The 15,809-nt window shown below is 37.2% G+C and overlaps 1 protein-coding gene across 3 annotated transcripts in view; it reads right to left on the bottom strand.

Moving 5' to 3' along the window:
- Positions 1 to 15,809, bottom strand: part of Cpne3 (copine 3) — a 46,255-nt gene that overhangs the window by 22,423 nt on the left and 8,023 nt on the right. For 2 of the 3 annotated variants that reach the window (XM_020179168.2, XM_020179167.2), the window contains 5 exons: positions 9,341 to 9,480; positions 8,877 to 9,056; positions 7,389 to 7,463; positions 5,985 to 6,056; positions 2,072 to 2,155 (listed from right to left, as the gene is read on the bottom strand). In XM_020179168.2, coding sequence (XP_020034757.1) covers positions 2,072 to 2,155; positions 5,985 to 6,056; positions 7,389 to 7,463; positions 8,877 to 9,056; positions 9,341 to 9,472 — 543 coding nt within the window. In that variant the 5' untranslated portion in view covers positions 9,473 to 9,480. Of the gene's footprint in view, positions 1 to 2,071; positions 2,156 to 5,984; positions 6,057 to 7,388; positions 7,464 to 8,876; positions 9,057 to 9,340; positions 9,481 to 10,951; positions 11,028 to 15,809 lie in introns of all 3 variants that reach the window. The other variant, XM_074068798.1, reaches the window with a different exon arrangement.

Raw genomic sequence — 15,809 nt, 5'->3', positions numbered from 1 at the left:
ACTCAATTATTTCAGTGAAAAACTAGCTAGAACAATATTATACATGTCACATTTAAAAGATAATAAATTGTCCAATTTGCTACATTCTGAGGAAAAAAGAAAGCTACCTGGTAAACATGTCCCTCTAATACAAGATATATTTAGAAACTGCAGTTGGCTGGGCATGGTGGTATGTGCCCATGGAGTCTGAGGCAGAACAGTAAATTTGAGGCCAGCCTCAAACTATCTCAAAAAAAAGAAGAGCAAGAGAAGGAGAAAGAGTAGGAGGAGCAGGAGGAAGATGAAAAAGAGAGAGAGGGAGGAGTGAGGAAAGTAGAGGAGAAACGAAAAGTAAAAGAAAAACAAGCTGCAAACTATTGACATTGTTGGAAACCAGAAGTTTCACTGCAGGCACAAGCATGGTAAGAATGAACTGTGAATAACCATAACTAGCAATTCAGCGAATCGCCTCCTAGATCTTTGCTATGTACATATGAGCAAATATAAAAATATATGGTTTTTAAATTTTATTTGTAATAAACAGGATCATCTTATATGAAAAAAAAAAAGAACCATACTGTGCTGGATTTAAATTGGAGAACTAAGTCTAAATTCATAATTTGAAAGCCCTAAAAAGCAATGATATCCTTGTATCAATTAGCACATCTGGCACTCAAATCTTGGTGTCTAAATACTACTACCTTTTACAGAGAGTGCCTTCTGAGAAATGGTTCATTCCAAGTCTGGGTCAGAATAAACTAAGAACATACTCTACCATAAAATGAAAAAAAAAAAAAGAGAGAGAGAGAGAGAAAAAGAGACTAAGACTAATGGGATCATGTTAAAAGAACCCAGGAGCCATTTGAAGGCGCTTTCCCTAGTCAAATCTGTATTAATTTCAGCAGCAAAAATAATGATATTAATGAATTATAACAATCCATGAATTTACAAGGATACTGAAAAAAAAACTCTCTATAGCCCCTGATAAACTGATTAAGGCAAGGATCATCAATGGATGTTAGAACTACTGGTTAAAAGCTAGAGTGTATAGTATCAAAGTCTTGCAACATATGGAACTTACTAAGGACAAAAAGAAAAAAAAAATGGGACTTTATCATGGCAAGAGCTCATGGTCACCAATTTAACCAAGTAGCCTAGCCTGGCATTATCAATATTGGGCAGTATGTACCATAAGCACCCTGATGATGCAAAGGAAGGTACACATACAGTGTTCTTAACAGAAATGTTTGCTATGAATCTAGTTGGAGAAAAGAGAAGAATCCAGTATGTTGGATATTCTGGTCTTTTTTATTAAAGAGATTCAACGACATGAAGGTATAGGGAAATAAACAAAAGAACCATATATTGGAAACATAGGAGTAAAATGCAAAATGGATACCTTCAATGGATCCTGGACAAAACAAACCAATCAAACTATGTACAAAACATAGGATTAAGGTGTGGTTCAAGCAGTAAAGCCCCCGCTTTGCAAGTGTGAAGCCCTGAGTTCAAACCCCAGTAGGAAGGAAGGAAGGAAGGAAATGTACATAAAACATGTGTGGGACACTAAGGAAATCTAAGCATGAATGGTATACTAAACAATGACACTAAGCCAGTGCTAATATTTCAGGTGTGGTAGTGTAGAATGCCCTATTCTTTAGACATGCCTGCTGTAGTATTTAAAGAAGAGTTTTAATGTCTGTAGCCTACATATGTGTGCATAAGTGTGTGTGTGTGTGTGTGTGTGTGTGTGTGTGTGCAAGAGAGAGAGAGAGAGAGAGAGAGAGAGAGCACTAGACTCAGGGAGAAAAAAGACAAGTATGTACAGCTATAACCAACTGCTGAATGTAGGTGAAGGATACACAGGGACATATTTAGTGTTCTTTATAGTGTTTAAGCTTTTTCAAAAAAAAAAATAATTAGGCATAATAGCTCCTCACCATTAAAAGAAAAAAAGTATACTGACCTTGTATCTCTGACTGAATTCTTGTGAACACACATTAATATTTTTATAAATGTTTGATTTAAAAAAACTCAGGTTACAATAATTCCAAAGCAAACTTCTACTTCACTTTTCAGATCAGATATTTACCTCTGTTCGATGAACCATTAGCCAGTTTCCATCCGATGTCTGCTTGTGAAACTCCAGGTATGGGTCTGACTTTCCAAACAGATCCTACATTTAAAACAAACAAACAAACAGCATTTATTCTCCTCTGAAACCATGTGTGACCACATGTTATACATGCTAGCAATCATCTGAGTCCTACTCCATAGTATGGATATGGGTTGTAAAGGAGAATCCCATCAACTTTCTTACTAACTTAGATACTTGCGAAGTTTATTAGGGAACACTATGAAGCCATTTGTAATAACTTTGTAATCCTGTGTACCACACCTTTACTACTTAAAAACACAACAGTTTAAAAACATACTGATCAAATGGATAATAAAATGTTTTGGCTTCTTTTCAGCATTAACAGTTTTCGTTTACGTAGTACTACGTACTTTCATATAAATGATATCCCAAACATTAGCCACATTAACTCGATGGAACAAAGCAGTTATTACTGAGAAGATGAATTCAGAGGAGTTAAACAACTTTTCCAAGATCACATATCTAATTAACTGGGCCTTGACATCATATCCTACCCTTCTACATCAAACACCTTGTTACCACACATACAAGGGAGCAGAGGTTTATATACAGCATGCATAATAGAAATATGTCAAACGCACAAAAGACATCTGCTTTTTTCTCTGTAATTCATCCCAGTATTCCTGTATAATGCTCAAGTACAGTGAGTGGTCAAAAGTATTCTTATTCCCTCTCAACCCGCATGGGTGGGCACGCATGTGTGCACACACACACACATAAAATTCTGGAATGATGTACAAGTCCCACACAGGTTATGAAGTGAGAATTATGGATGATTTTGTTTTCATTATCTTCCTAAGTATATATTACTTATTTTTTTAGATGAAAGAACACTTGTTAATCTCTTAGTAACACATGCAGATGTGTCTTTAAAGATGTTTTTAGTCTTAAACTAACCTCAGCATTTAAAAATCAAGATAATATTATTTCCTCCCTGAGCACAAAATTTAATGTCAAGCAAATAACATTTTTTTTTGTGATACTGGGATTTGAACTCAGGGACTTCACCTTGAGCCACTCCACCAACCCTATTTTTGTGATGGGATTTTTCAAGATAGGGTCTTGCACACTATTTGAGAGGGCTGGCTTCAAACCATGATCCTCCTGATCTCTGTCCCCTGAGTAGCTAGGATTATAAGCATGAGCCACTGGTGCCTGGCTGCAAATAACATATTTGATGCAGTGAAAACTGTAAACAAAGATTATGTAGAACTTTAACCTTATCTCTAAGAAGAATCTTAAGTAAATGAAATCAGCATCACTATGCCCTTCATTTTCTAAAACTAATAACAGAATTCTACATAGTTAACATAAGTTGACTTTTCAGAACCACATTAACATGCTCTGTGACTTATCTTTAAAAAATCCCATGGGAAAGGTAGAATATCCTTATTAACATTTTGAAGGTTGGAAAACAGCCCTCATTTAAAAGTTCATTAAGTTGTTTTATTACCCACCAGGAGGAAAAAGTAAACATGGCAAAGCAGACAGAAGGAAAAGTTAAATTTCTGGACCTGAATAATAAGTGCAAAGCCTTAGTTCAAACCACAGTACCACCACCAAAAAAAAGTTAAATCTCTTAGATATACCTTGTTTTGTTGATTTGGCTTTGAAAACATTTAAATCTTTTCTTTTATATTATTTTATTTTATTATTATTTTTGAGATAAGGTCTTGATAAGCTGACTCTGTAGCAAGTCAATTTCCATAGTTTTTTATTTGATTTGGAAATATTTGTACAATTTTTTATTTAGTTCTTTTTTCTTGAGATGGGGGGGGTCTCGCTATATAGCCCAGGCTGGCCTCAAACTGGTGACCCTTCTGTCTTGGCCACTAGAGTGCTGGGATTACGGGCATGTACCATCATGCCAAGCCATTTAGCTATTCTTTTTAAAACAGTCTTTTCGTCGGGCAGGGTAGCACATGCTGTACAATCCCAGCCCTTAGAAGGTTCAAGCAAGAGGATAGTGAGTTCAGGGTCAGCCCAGGCTAGCTACATAGCAAGACCCTGTCTCAAAAAAAAATTAACTTAAAACAAATCGAATCTTTCTTGCATCTTCCTTCTGAAAAGCTCTAGAAACTATGAGAAACAGTAACTAAAAAAATGATGAGCACCCCACCTTGACTGTAGCCCCAACCAACTCCACTAAGACAAGGCAAAAATTCGATAAAATGAACCTGGGACATCTTGTCATGCCACAGAACAAGGACACTATCTAAACATTCTTCAGATCATGCCCAATGGTCTCAGAAACAAACTTAAAGAAAAAGGTACCCTGAGCCCAAGGCTGTAATAATTTTAGCATCAGTAAGAATTGACCCATTGCAGTTATTAATGTTAAAATTCATCAGTTTATAGCAATTCTAAAAAAGATAAAACAAACAAACAAAAGCATCATGGTAACATTTACAGGATGCCAGCAAACTAACTTACTCTGAAAATGGTAAGAGTGAGAATTAAATGCTTTAATTGCCTTCCTGTATAGACTGTCCCCCAAAATGAATAAATGTGGGAAAATTTTCCTCCATACAAGTATTATTGCTAAGAAATGATGAAACAATGACAGTGAGAATACTACTATTTTATAGACCCTCAATAAAATAACATATCCAGGCAATTACCATCAAGGATCATTAACATCCCAAAACACACAACTCAGTGTGGAATAACCCACCACCACTGAAGAAACTGTCTTGCCAACAATTGAAAGTATAACCAGATCAAAGCTCTAGATTTACCTACAGAAGTCAACAAATAAAACTAAAGATAGAAAACATGCTAAATGACACCACAGGGGATTTATTTACCCATATACAAACTATGGAAACTTTAAGACAAAGGAATCAGTTTCTTTTTTTCTTTTTTTTTGTTTATTGACTGGGGTTTGAACTCAGGGCTCATGCTTGCAAAGAAAGTGCTCTACCACTGGAGCCACACCTCCAGTTCATTTTGCTCTAGTTATTTGGAGAGGGAGTCTGATCCTCCTGATCTCAGCCCCCCAAAATAGAGTTATAGGCATAAGCTGCCAGTGCCCAGCTATGGATCATTTTCTTCACTGAATAAATTCCTTGGGTGGGTGGACGGATGGAGGATGGAAAGAAGTAAAAAGGAAGAATTTATAGATTTAAAAAACGACTTCAGAGGCATGTTAAGAAATTACATTATTTAAAAGTGTCTTTAGAGACACACTAAAATATTGTGTGAATGATATGGTGTCTGGGAAGAAAGAAAGTAATTAGGGATGGACATTAAACAAAATTATCCATGAGTTATAATTGTTGAAGATGGGTGATAGGAACATGGAACTTTTAAAATACTTTTCTTTTATAAAATGTGTAAATTTTTTTTTAAAAGTCCCTGGAAACTAGACTAAGATGTTTTCAAACTAAATTATAAGGTAAAGGCAAATGATGAAATATTTACTAGGTTACAGAATTAAGTATAAAAGTCACTCAATGAATTATTACAATTCATGTTATATACTAAAATGGTACTAAACCTTCATCAAAAAAATTGAACTTTGAATATACAGAGAACAAATGACTTAAAATTAATCAACCATGGACTTTTTGCTTTTCAGGACCTTGTGATTGCTCAGGCACTTGAGCACACCCCAGTCCATCTCATCTTTTAATCTAGATAAATGCTTTGATTACATCTACATGAAAGTGGTGAAGGGAACAGGCTCTGCTTAAACACACACACACACAGAGAAGGTTGGAAGTAACTAAAACCCTATGTGACGCTCAGATAGTGCAGATCATGTTAAATGCATTATTATTTTCTCAAAAATGAATCACTATGAGATAAAACTTGACACCCTTGTTGAAATCTGCATACTACCAACCTTATTATCCAGTTTTCTGGCTTCCATTTCCAACAAGACCACTCTATTATCTTTTATTTCTTCTGCTGAAACCTGTAAGTACACAAGTGAAAGAAAATTTGTTTTAGGGACTCTGATATGCTCTTGAACTAAGTGCTTTTTTAATCTAATAGTATACTATAAAAGACTTCTAAAATGTTTAATAAGAAAATGATACCATTAAGAAGGACTTACCCTTATTTCGTTTATGTGTGTGAAATAAATATTTTCCCCAAGTATGCCAAATCTACATTATGTAATTTTCTTTTTAAATGTGGTTGCCCAAACTGCTTATTTCCTATTCCACAGAAACATCAAAATTCTGGAGGACTGAAGGATATCCTTGTACAAAACTAACTAAAGAACTCCATAAACTGAAATGTCAGGTCATTGTGTTTCATCCAATGTAACTGAAAGAATTATTCTTTTTAAAAAATAAATCCCAAGCTATCATGTTCCAAGAGCAATAGAGCTAATTACTAATAATGTTCTCTGTCCCATGAAAGTCAACACTCCCGACAGACTGAATATTCTTTTTTGTTTTGTTTTTGCAGTACTAGGGTTTGAACTCAGGATTTCTTGCTTGCCAGGCAGGCACTCTGCCACTTGAGCCACTCTGCCAGCCCTGTTTTGTGTTGGGTATTTTCAAGATAGAGTCTTGCGAACTGTTTGCCTAGACTGGCTTTGAATCTCGACCCTCTTGACCTCTGACTCCTGTAACTCGAATTATAGGTGTGAGCCACCAGTGCTTAGCCCAGTAGACGAATATTCTTATACGTTTGGAAATCTAACCCACAGACAAACAGTTGCTCAGAAAAAAATGTATTTTATAATTTCAATAACCCTTAAAAAAAGTTTGTCATCATATAACTGGAAATCTAAAATATGATAAAGTATATATTCATTTACTCAAGACTGTAATCAACAATGGAAAATATGGGTGGGCCAATGTGTAGCAGAATGCAAGAATAAAAAGTGATGGTAAAGAGTTTATAGGTTCAATGGCCATGTCATAATATCCATCTGGAATAAAATCCATTATGGAAAGTTTCTGTTATGCTTCCTTTGTAGAGAGCCAAACTGATCCACTGAGATTATTAAGCAGTTTTTCTCTAACTTGGGAATTAACACTTTGATAGAAGAGAGACAAGCATTACCAAGATCCATCTGACCTTTTAGGACAACTTACAAACTGACAGAAGGTATTTCCACACTGCATTTTCTCTTTTGGGCCTATCACATTATTGAAAACTTGTGATTACTATAAGGCAAGGTTCGAGATCAAATGATAAAGCGTGGCTAGAGAATATATGTTTCATTTGTACGGTTTCAACATGTCTTATTATGCTAAATCTTCTGAGACAAAAGGCAACTATCTATTGTTACCGTAATGCTCCCTTTTCCAGCAGGTCTGCCATTTTTAAGTACCAGTGGTCGAGTTAGCTTCTTACTGGAAACAATCTGTTAAAAGCAAAAAGTAACACAAAGAGCTATTTCACTTCAACATGTGAACTTTGAAACTGAATAGTTTCCAGAAAACAAGGTTGAGTATAAAATTCACTTAACATCATTAGAAATGGAAACATTAAAGCCCATTCCTTAGAGATTTAGAGGTCCTAGACATCTAAAATCTATTTATTTCTGCATTTTAAACTTACTGGAAAAGATTTCCAAGAAGCCTACCCAGGCAGATACAATCTCCCCCACCCACTACTTTCCTTACTAATTGTTTCAAAGTTTAATTTCTTCCTTATAATGGGAAAAGAGGGCCAGATTTTCATTTACTACAGAAATCACTGAACTGAAACCCTTCTAGGAAAAAGGTGAGCCTCAGGACATACCATAAATGGGAATCAATTTTTCAACTGACACATAACTTTGATATTTAACTGCCAAAAAATATCATTTTGCCAAAATAATATGGTATATCTAGGTACTTTCAAATTGCTATATCTCTCAAATTTATCAGAATTTTGGCTACATTGTGATTTTTTTTTTCCAAAAAACAAATACTTAATATTCTCTTTAATACCATTTAGGAAAGTTTTACAAAACTGGTAAGTTCCATATTGCCCTTGAGCCAAAGGAAACATCATAATCTCCAAACAATTCAACCCTGAAAAATAAACTCATAAAAGAAAAATTTGAATGAAAAGAAATTCCTTCCTCCTGATATTTCCTCAATTTATACAAATGGTCATGACATTTCCTTATAAGTCAGACTGAGTTAGAAGTAAACTGGTGAGCCACCAGACACACCCGTAGCCCTGACCAAGCTCATCCTACACTGGGAAGACAGACTAAGGTAATTGTAATAAAATATGGTGAGAAGCAATAGAAAGTACCAAAGTGAGCTCAGGGAAGGGCTCTAAACTAGTTTAGGAGTTCAGAGATGGTTTATGGGGGAAGTGAGTCTTAAAGTGACACACCTAAGGTGCAGGAAGAACAAGCCAGATAATGGTGGTGTTGGGACATTGGGGGCCAAGAAGTACCAGTTAGGCTAGTTAGAACATCAGAGAAGTTAATGATACTTCAACAGAATTTGTGACTTGAACATAAGAATAAAATTATATAGAACTCTGCAGCAGCCAGGGCAGTGGTATTATTTATTTAAATGCCCCATGAAGTACCCCTAACTAAAAAGAATGAACAGGTTTTGCCAGAAGTACATGGTCCCTGCTCTTACAAAATATGCTCTTACATATAGATAAATTCTATATGTTCAAGTCAACCATACTAATTTATGAATTCAGTCTTTAAAGTGATTACATGCTTTTCAATTATAAAAACTAAAGTAATAAACATTTACCAAAACACCCAATTCTTTGGTTAAAAATTCAGACAAAATAGAATCTAACAGCTATTTATACTCACTTGTCCAAGGGTGCATTCACATTCTCCTAAGAAGTCATCGTCGCTCAGCTCAACAGTTTTGTTGTCAATGTCATAAATCCCAAATTTCAATTTCTGAACCACTTCAAAGTAGTAATCAATAATAAACGTCTTGGAAAATTTGGGATTCAGGCAATTCTTAATTCTTTCTGTACGTTCAACCTATACCCACCACAAACAAAAGCAAACCAAAAATGTTTCTTCAGAACAAAGGAGCACTTGGATTTTACAATCTTTATGTACTAAACATAATTATATGTAAGCATGAAAACTAAAGGCAGTTTCTATATGTATATGAAGATTCCACAATTGAGGATACACTTGTCAAAAAAAACCCTGCACTAACCAATGAGATGATATTATTATTTTTAGCATTTTTAAATAAACCCTTCACATTGTCAAAAGAGCAACTCAAATGGCTTTTCACAGAAAGTACTTCATCTTACCTCATACCACTGCTGACCGCTTGTGTTCAGAAATAGCACACATAAAGGGTCCGACTTCGATGTTACATCGCTATCCAAAAGATTGTCACAGGAAACATTTAGCTCCACCTTTGTGACACACTGGGCAGCCATCTCTTGAGCTGTGAGAAAGCCAATGAGAGGAGAAGGCAAGTGAAATGGTGCTTTTTAGAAACACACTCTTTCCTACTGGAAATAGCTGAATTCATATGACAAGTGTCAAAAGAAGCTCAGAGAGTGAATGTACACAAGGAGATTGTTTATAAACCTCCTGGGAACTTGGGTGATGTTGCTTTATTCTCCTGCTGAGATAAAACTCATTTACTAAGTGACAATAAAATGTACCTGTTAGGGCAATTAATATATACTAATCTTTTCACGTTGCTATATACTTTGCTCTTGAGAAAAAATTCAAGCACAATCTTGACTTTTCCCTTAAAGCTAAGCAGGGCACAAAGTAAAACATATTAAACTACAACCTGAGCTTTACTTTTTATTATTTCACAAGATACTGGAGGCCAGGTGCCTGTGACTCACACCTGGAATCCTAGCTACTCAGGAGGATCGCAGATTGAAGCCAGCCTGGGCAAACAGTTTGAAACCCTATGTCAAAAAACTTATCACCAAAAAGGGGAAAGGAGGAGGCTAGTGGAGTGGCTCAAGGTGTGGGCCCTGAGTTCAAACCCCAGTACTGCAAAAAAAAAAAAAAAAAAAAAAAAGGTACTGGATAGGATATTTTCTGTTTTAAAAAAATTTTGGTTGAGACCCAAACCTGAGAAATAAATGACCTAAATACCACTGGGTGCTGGTGTCTCACACCTGTAATCCTACCTACTTGGGAGCCAGAGATTAGAAGGAGTGAGGTTTGAGTTCAGCCTGGGCTAAAAAAAAAAAGCAAGACACTATTTCAAAAATACCCAACACAAAAAAAGGGATGGCAGAGTGGCTCAAGTGGTAGCCCATCTGCCTAGCAAGAGTGAAGCCCTAAGTTCAAACCTCGGCACCACCAAAAATAAATAAATAAATGTAAGACCCAAGCACCCCCTTGCCTCCACTCCACCCTAAGATCCACATATTCTGCAGATTCTGGTTCTCAATCTTGGCTCTTATAGGAATCAACAGCAGTTTTGGGAGCTGCTGATGTCAGAGGTCCATACAAAGGCATTTCATTTAACTGGTATAGAGTACAACTTGAGCATCAGCTCCTTAGACAATTGTAATCAGTAGATGAGGATGGCAAGCCTACTGTTTTACAGTGAGCATCCAACAAATTGGTGTGGCCAACCTCCTCTCATGACTTGCTAAGAAACACCAGACTTATCTCATTTCACAGATCCCTCCTTACCAACCTCCAATCAACCAACATATGAAAAAAGATTTGAGATAGAGCATTGGAGGAGGGCTGGCCTTAAGAGGGCATGGAATATTGAGGGTGAGCTATTTCCTCCCCTGAGCTTGCAGGATTCTGAAAGGGACCACAGATGTCACCAAGAAAAGGAACCAGGCACTGCATCAGCTGGATGACCACTGAGCCAGCCTTCTAGAGTAAAGTGGGGGTTCATGGTGGTAGAGAGGTTCTAGAGGTAAAGATACCTCCTCCCAAGCATCCTTGGAATGTGGACGAGTATTCGATGTCCTTTGCCCTCCACTTCTACATTTAGCTGAAATTCTAGGAAAAAGGAACAAATCACTCATCATCCTGTTATATTTAAACATAGCAGTGATGTTTCTGTACTGTATAAAATACCTAACCAAGTACAAAAAAATAAGACTTACTACCACAAAAGTCCTTGACAACGTCAGAAAACAACTCATATCTTATGAAAATTCCTTGGATGTTTTTAGATGCTCCAAAACAGTACTAACCCTCAATGTATACAAAAAAATCAATACTAGCACTTAAAATTACTAAATTAATAAAGACTGAGCTAAGGTTATCCTTCATAGCAGCTGAAAATTCCTTTTAAAAACAATGCTATATATGTATACGTTCACCTGAGAACTGTTCCTTAATAAATGACAAAATTATACCAAATTTCCCAATTTGCTTCCTAAATCCCTTCCCCAGGAATACTGGGGAAGTATGTCCTTTACAAACTCAAATTTTGCTTTGTTTTATTTTGTTTTCCTCCATTCTAATACACATTAAAATGGTTAAGAGCTATAATACATAGTAATGAGAATATGTGTAAAAGAACAAAGAGAAAGCAATGAAGCAGTTAGAGGAGAATTTATGGTATAGGTGAGACTTACCTGCCTGGGCTTGAAAATTTGAAGTGGTGAAATGGGAGATAGCACAGATTAGGAAAAAGGAGGAAGAAAAAGGAGGAGGAGGAGGCGGCACAGTGAGGACAGCTCACAAAAGTGAGCTATGTGAAGGAAGGCAAAGCTGGACAGATACAGGGGGCAAGTTTAGAATATTCTGAGAGCCAGACTGCAGAGCAAGGTGGGAGGGTAACAAGGTGCTAGCTCCTGCAAGTTTGCAAACTAAAGATAACAGAACAAAATAGCTTATTTTTAAATGTTGACAGACATGGTGGCATATGCCTGTAATCCTAACACTTGGGAGGCTGAAGCAAGAGGATCATAAGTTCAAAACCAGCCTGAGATACACAATGAGACCCTGTCTCAAAAAGACCAAAAACGGAGTAATGTATTCATGAGCTGAATCTTGCCTTGGGTACTAGCTGTGTAATCACATATAAGTGACTTCAACTTCCTGAGTCTAAATTTGCTCATCAATAAAAAGGGAGATTCTTCAAGTAAACTAAAACCACCATACATACAGCAGGCATATTGTGTTCATTTTTAACACAGAATCTGTGGAATAAACATGAGCTGGATTTTTTTTTTAATTTTGCAGAAGGTCATTTAGAGTCTGGTAGGCTGCATGTCAGCAATATCCTGTGAACAAACACCAAGTGAACAAAGATCACTAAAACTCTTAATATTGGAGGTTTGGTTCAAGCAGTAAATTCCTGCTTTGCAAGAGTGAAGCCCTGAGTTCAAACCCCAGTCACACACACAGATTCACACACAAACACATACACATAATACATTCAAACATAATATATACACAAATAAAGAACACCAGGTAGAGAATCTCTACCAGCAACCAGAAAAGTCTTAAGCTCACAACAAAGAGACACCATAGCAGTAGAACAGTGCTTTTCCTCCTAAAAATGTTCATACAAAAGCTACAAAAACAGCACACCACGCAAAACAGACTACTTAGCAAATTGCTGATGGTTACATTACTGCTCTGTGGCCGGGATGCTAATTTCTTCTATTAACAGAACACATCCCTCTCCTCTTCCATCCCTGCAGGACTATGACTGTGCTTCCCTTTTTATTTAGAAATACATTGTGGCTTAGCAAATGGAAGAAATCACACAAGCACTCAAGTATGGAGCCTCTTTAATAGCAGCATTCATTTTCTTTCTAATAATTTTAATTTTCTTTCTAACAATTTTATCCAATACAAAATATCCAATTTTAACAGAGCAATAGGGTATCTCATCCACAAAGTATAATGGAAGAAAATAAAATAAATTTTTATACCCTTTGAGTTCAGAAAACAGGTAATTTAGCCGAGATTAGTGACCTGCCAGAATAATGTATGAACAATTAAAGAATGGTTCTATGAATTTTATTCCCTAAAGAACAGGATGATAACATGGTAGCTCAAGCCTGTAATCAGCTACTCAAGAGGCAGAAGTCTGGAGGATTGAGATCTGGGCCATTCCAGGCAAAAAGTTAGAGAGATACCATCTCGAGAAACAAGGTAGGTGTAGTGGTATATGTCTCTAATCCAAACCACATGGGAGGCATAGGTAGGATTATAGTCCCAGGAAAAAAAATGCAACATCCTATCTGAAAAACTAAGGCATGCTGGAGGCATGGGTCAAATGGTAGAGTGCTAGTCAACAATTACCATGCCATACTACAGAATCTGGAAAATGGCTTACTTCCAACAATTCTTTGGAAATGCAAATAACCCTTAGAAATACTAAATATCAACCATTCTCCCAGTTACTCCACCTGCCTGAATCAACACTGTAACACAGACCATTCAAAGCAATTGAAAATTAAGATCTAAACAGGAGGGGTGGTACCCACCTGTAATTCTTGCACTTGGGAGGCTGAGACAAGGATCATGAATTTGAGGGTAGTCTAGGTTACATAGTGAGACCCTATCTCAAAAGGAGAAGGAGAAAGAGAAAAAGAGAAGAGGAAGGGAATGGAGAAGGTAAAAATAAAATAAAAGTAAGACTTAATATTTGAAGTAGAGGCTGATATGTGAGATTTAAAGTACATGTGTTTTCTGCTGATCTTGTCAAGCTTTAAGTACTACTAAATCAGAGTTCATTTACATATTTGCTTATGTGTCTTAAATGACCACCTTGTAACAGTGTTGTGTCTATACTTTATCAAAATATGGTACAAACATTTACAAAGTTATATAGAGCTCTCTTTTATCTAAGAGTGTTACATTTAAATCCTGTCAGCCCCTGCCTCCCACAGGTCACCTACCTAGGTGTGGCCTTAAAGAGACAGACTCACTCCTTGAGTCATGACGGCATCAACCTAATCTTCCGTTTCCCTCTCCCCCATACCATAAAGCAGTTTAGAGCTTTCTTGGGAGTTACAGGATTTTGCAGAATCTGTATCCCCAGATATACAGTCCTTTAGCAGACACCTTTTATGCTCCTTCTAATAAACTTGCCTCCAACAGACCCTGCTCCTCTGGCTGACTATCGACCTTATGTTAACCTTCTCAGGTTAACATGCAGATCAGATCCTGCCCCACCCTATAACAATTTCTGTTAAGCCGGGGATCTTGTTCTACTAAAGGATCTTCTACCTTCTCCATTGGGACTTTGGTGGACCAGCCCTCATCTGGTCATTCTCATGATACCCACTGCTGTCAAGCTCAATGGGATCCCCCAGTGGCAGCACCTCTCAAGGAACAGTTAAAAAAATGGAGATTGGAAGACTCTTGGAATCCTCTAGGGAATAACATTTCACACTGGTTCTCCTGGTTAATGCCCATCCTAATGCCTATATTTCTTGCTCTCATATTCTTAAGCTTCCTCCCTTATATCATAAAAACAGTACAAAGATTTCTTTTAGATTGCATGTCTGCTATTGCTAATCAAAAGTTAAACCAGTTGTACCTCCAGGGATATCAACCTCTCCAAAACTGTTTGACTGCTATGAGGGCCCCCACCAGGACGCAGGAGTCTGAAGATCTTGCCCCATACAGCATCCCCTGCCAGCAGGAAGAAGCTAAAGCTAAGAGACCGACGCTTCGCCCCAATTCCCAATCCTCAGCTGCTACCTCCATCATTATTAAAGAAAAAATGGGGTGAATGATAGAGTAATAATGTCTCCATTTTGTGAATCAGCCAAAAATGGCAGCCCCAACCCTTAAAAGAAATTCCCGTGCTCTAAGACACCCCATCCCTACCAGAGACTACCGCACATGTGCTAACTTCCTTAACCTCCCCCTTCTATAAAAGCCACACCTGGCCCAGAGTCTGTGCTGCGCCATCTTTCACCGGCCAGTCTGGCGGTTCAAGCCTGCCATTAAATTTTGCTGTTGGACATGAAATTTTCTCATGAGCTTTCTTTGTGAGTGGTGTTTTTCCTAACAGTACACACCTGCAATGCCAACATTCAGAAGGCTGAACCAGAAGGATCCTGAGTTTGAGGCAGGCTGATATACATAACAAGATACTGGTTTTTTTTTTTTAAGTATTTTGATTCAACACTAGCCTAAAATAACTCCAGAGGTTTGTTCCAGTTCCAATATCATGATTCACTATTATTTCACGGTGCACCCTGCATGAAGACTGCCGAAAGCAAGCAAGGGTTACCCTGAGGCAGCTGGAAAGAGGTCCAGCAACATCAGCAGCAGTAAACATCCTACACAGTGTTTCTTAAATGGTATTGCTCAAAACAGTAGAATGTATCCCCTCCAAAAAAGTGGAGGAAGGGTGGTATGGTCATAAATCCAAGAGCTACTACACTATTTGGAGGTCCCAGTATAAAAGTGTTAGGTCCCAGTATAAGAGGTTATTGAGTGCTCATTATTATGCTAATGGAAGTGGTGAGAAGATAAAGCAATGGAAGACCTTGCAGCTCACTGTAATCTTGTTGGGGAGATCCACTGATTCAACAATTATTTACTGAACAACTTCTAATTGTTCTAAATGTGGGGGTCAGGGGGGAAGAATGAATTGCTTACACCGAACCTACACTGGCAATAGATATGCAAGGAGAAGTGTACAAAATTTTGGAATAGTCTCAGAATAGGAGGATCATCCACAAAGCAAAACAAATGCCTAGCTATCTATGTAAATGCTAAATTAAAACTGGGTGGTACAGACAGAAAGCAATCAAAGTGCCCTCCACTACCTTCTACTTATGAAAGAATTTATTTTATGTT

This window comes from Castor canadensis, chromosome 3 (assembly GCF_047511655.1).
Source record: "Castor canadensis chromosome 3, mCasCan1.hap1v2, whole genome shotgun sequence".
Lineage (NCBI taxonomy): Eukaryota > Metazoa > Chordata > Mammalia > Rodentia > Castoridae > Castor > Castor canadensis.
Note: the sequence above shows the minus strand (reverse complement) of the source record. Positions and strands in the feature narration are given on the sequence as shown.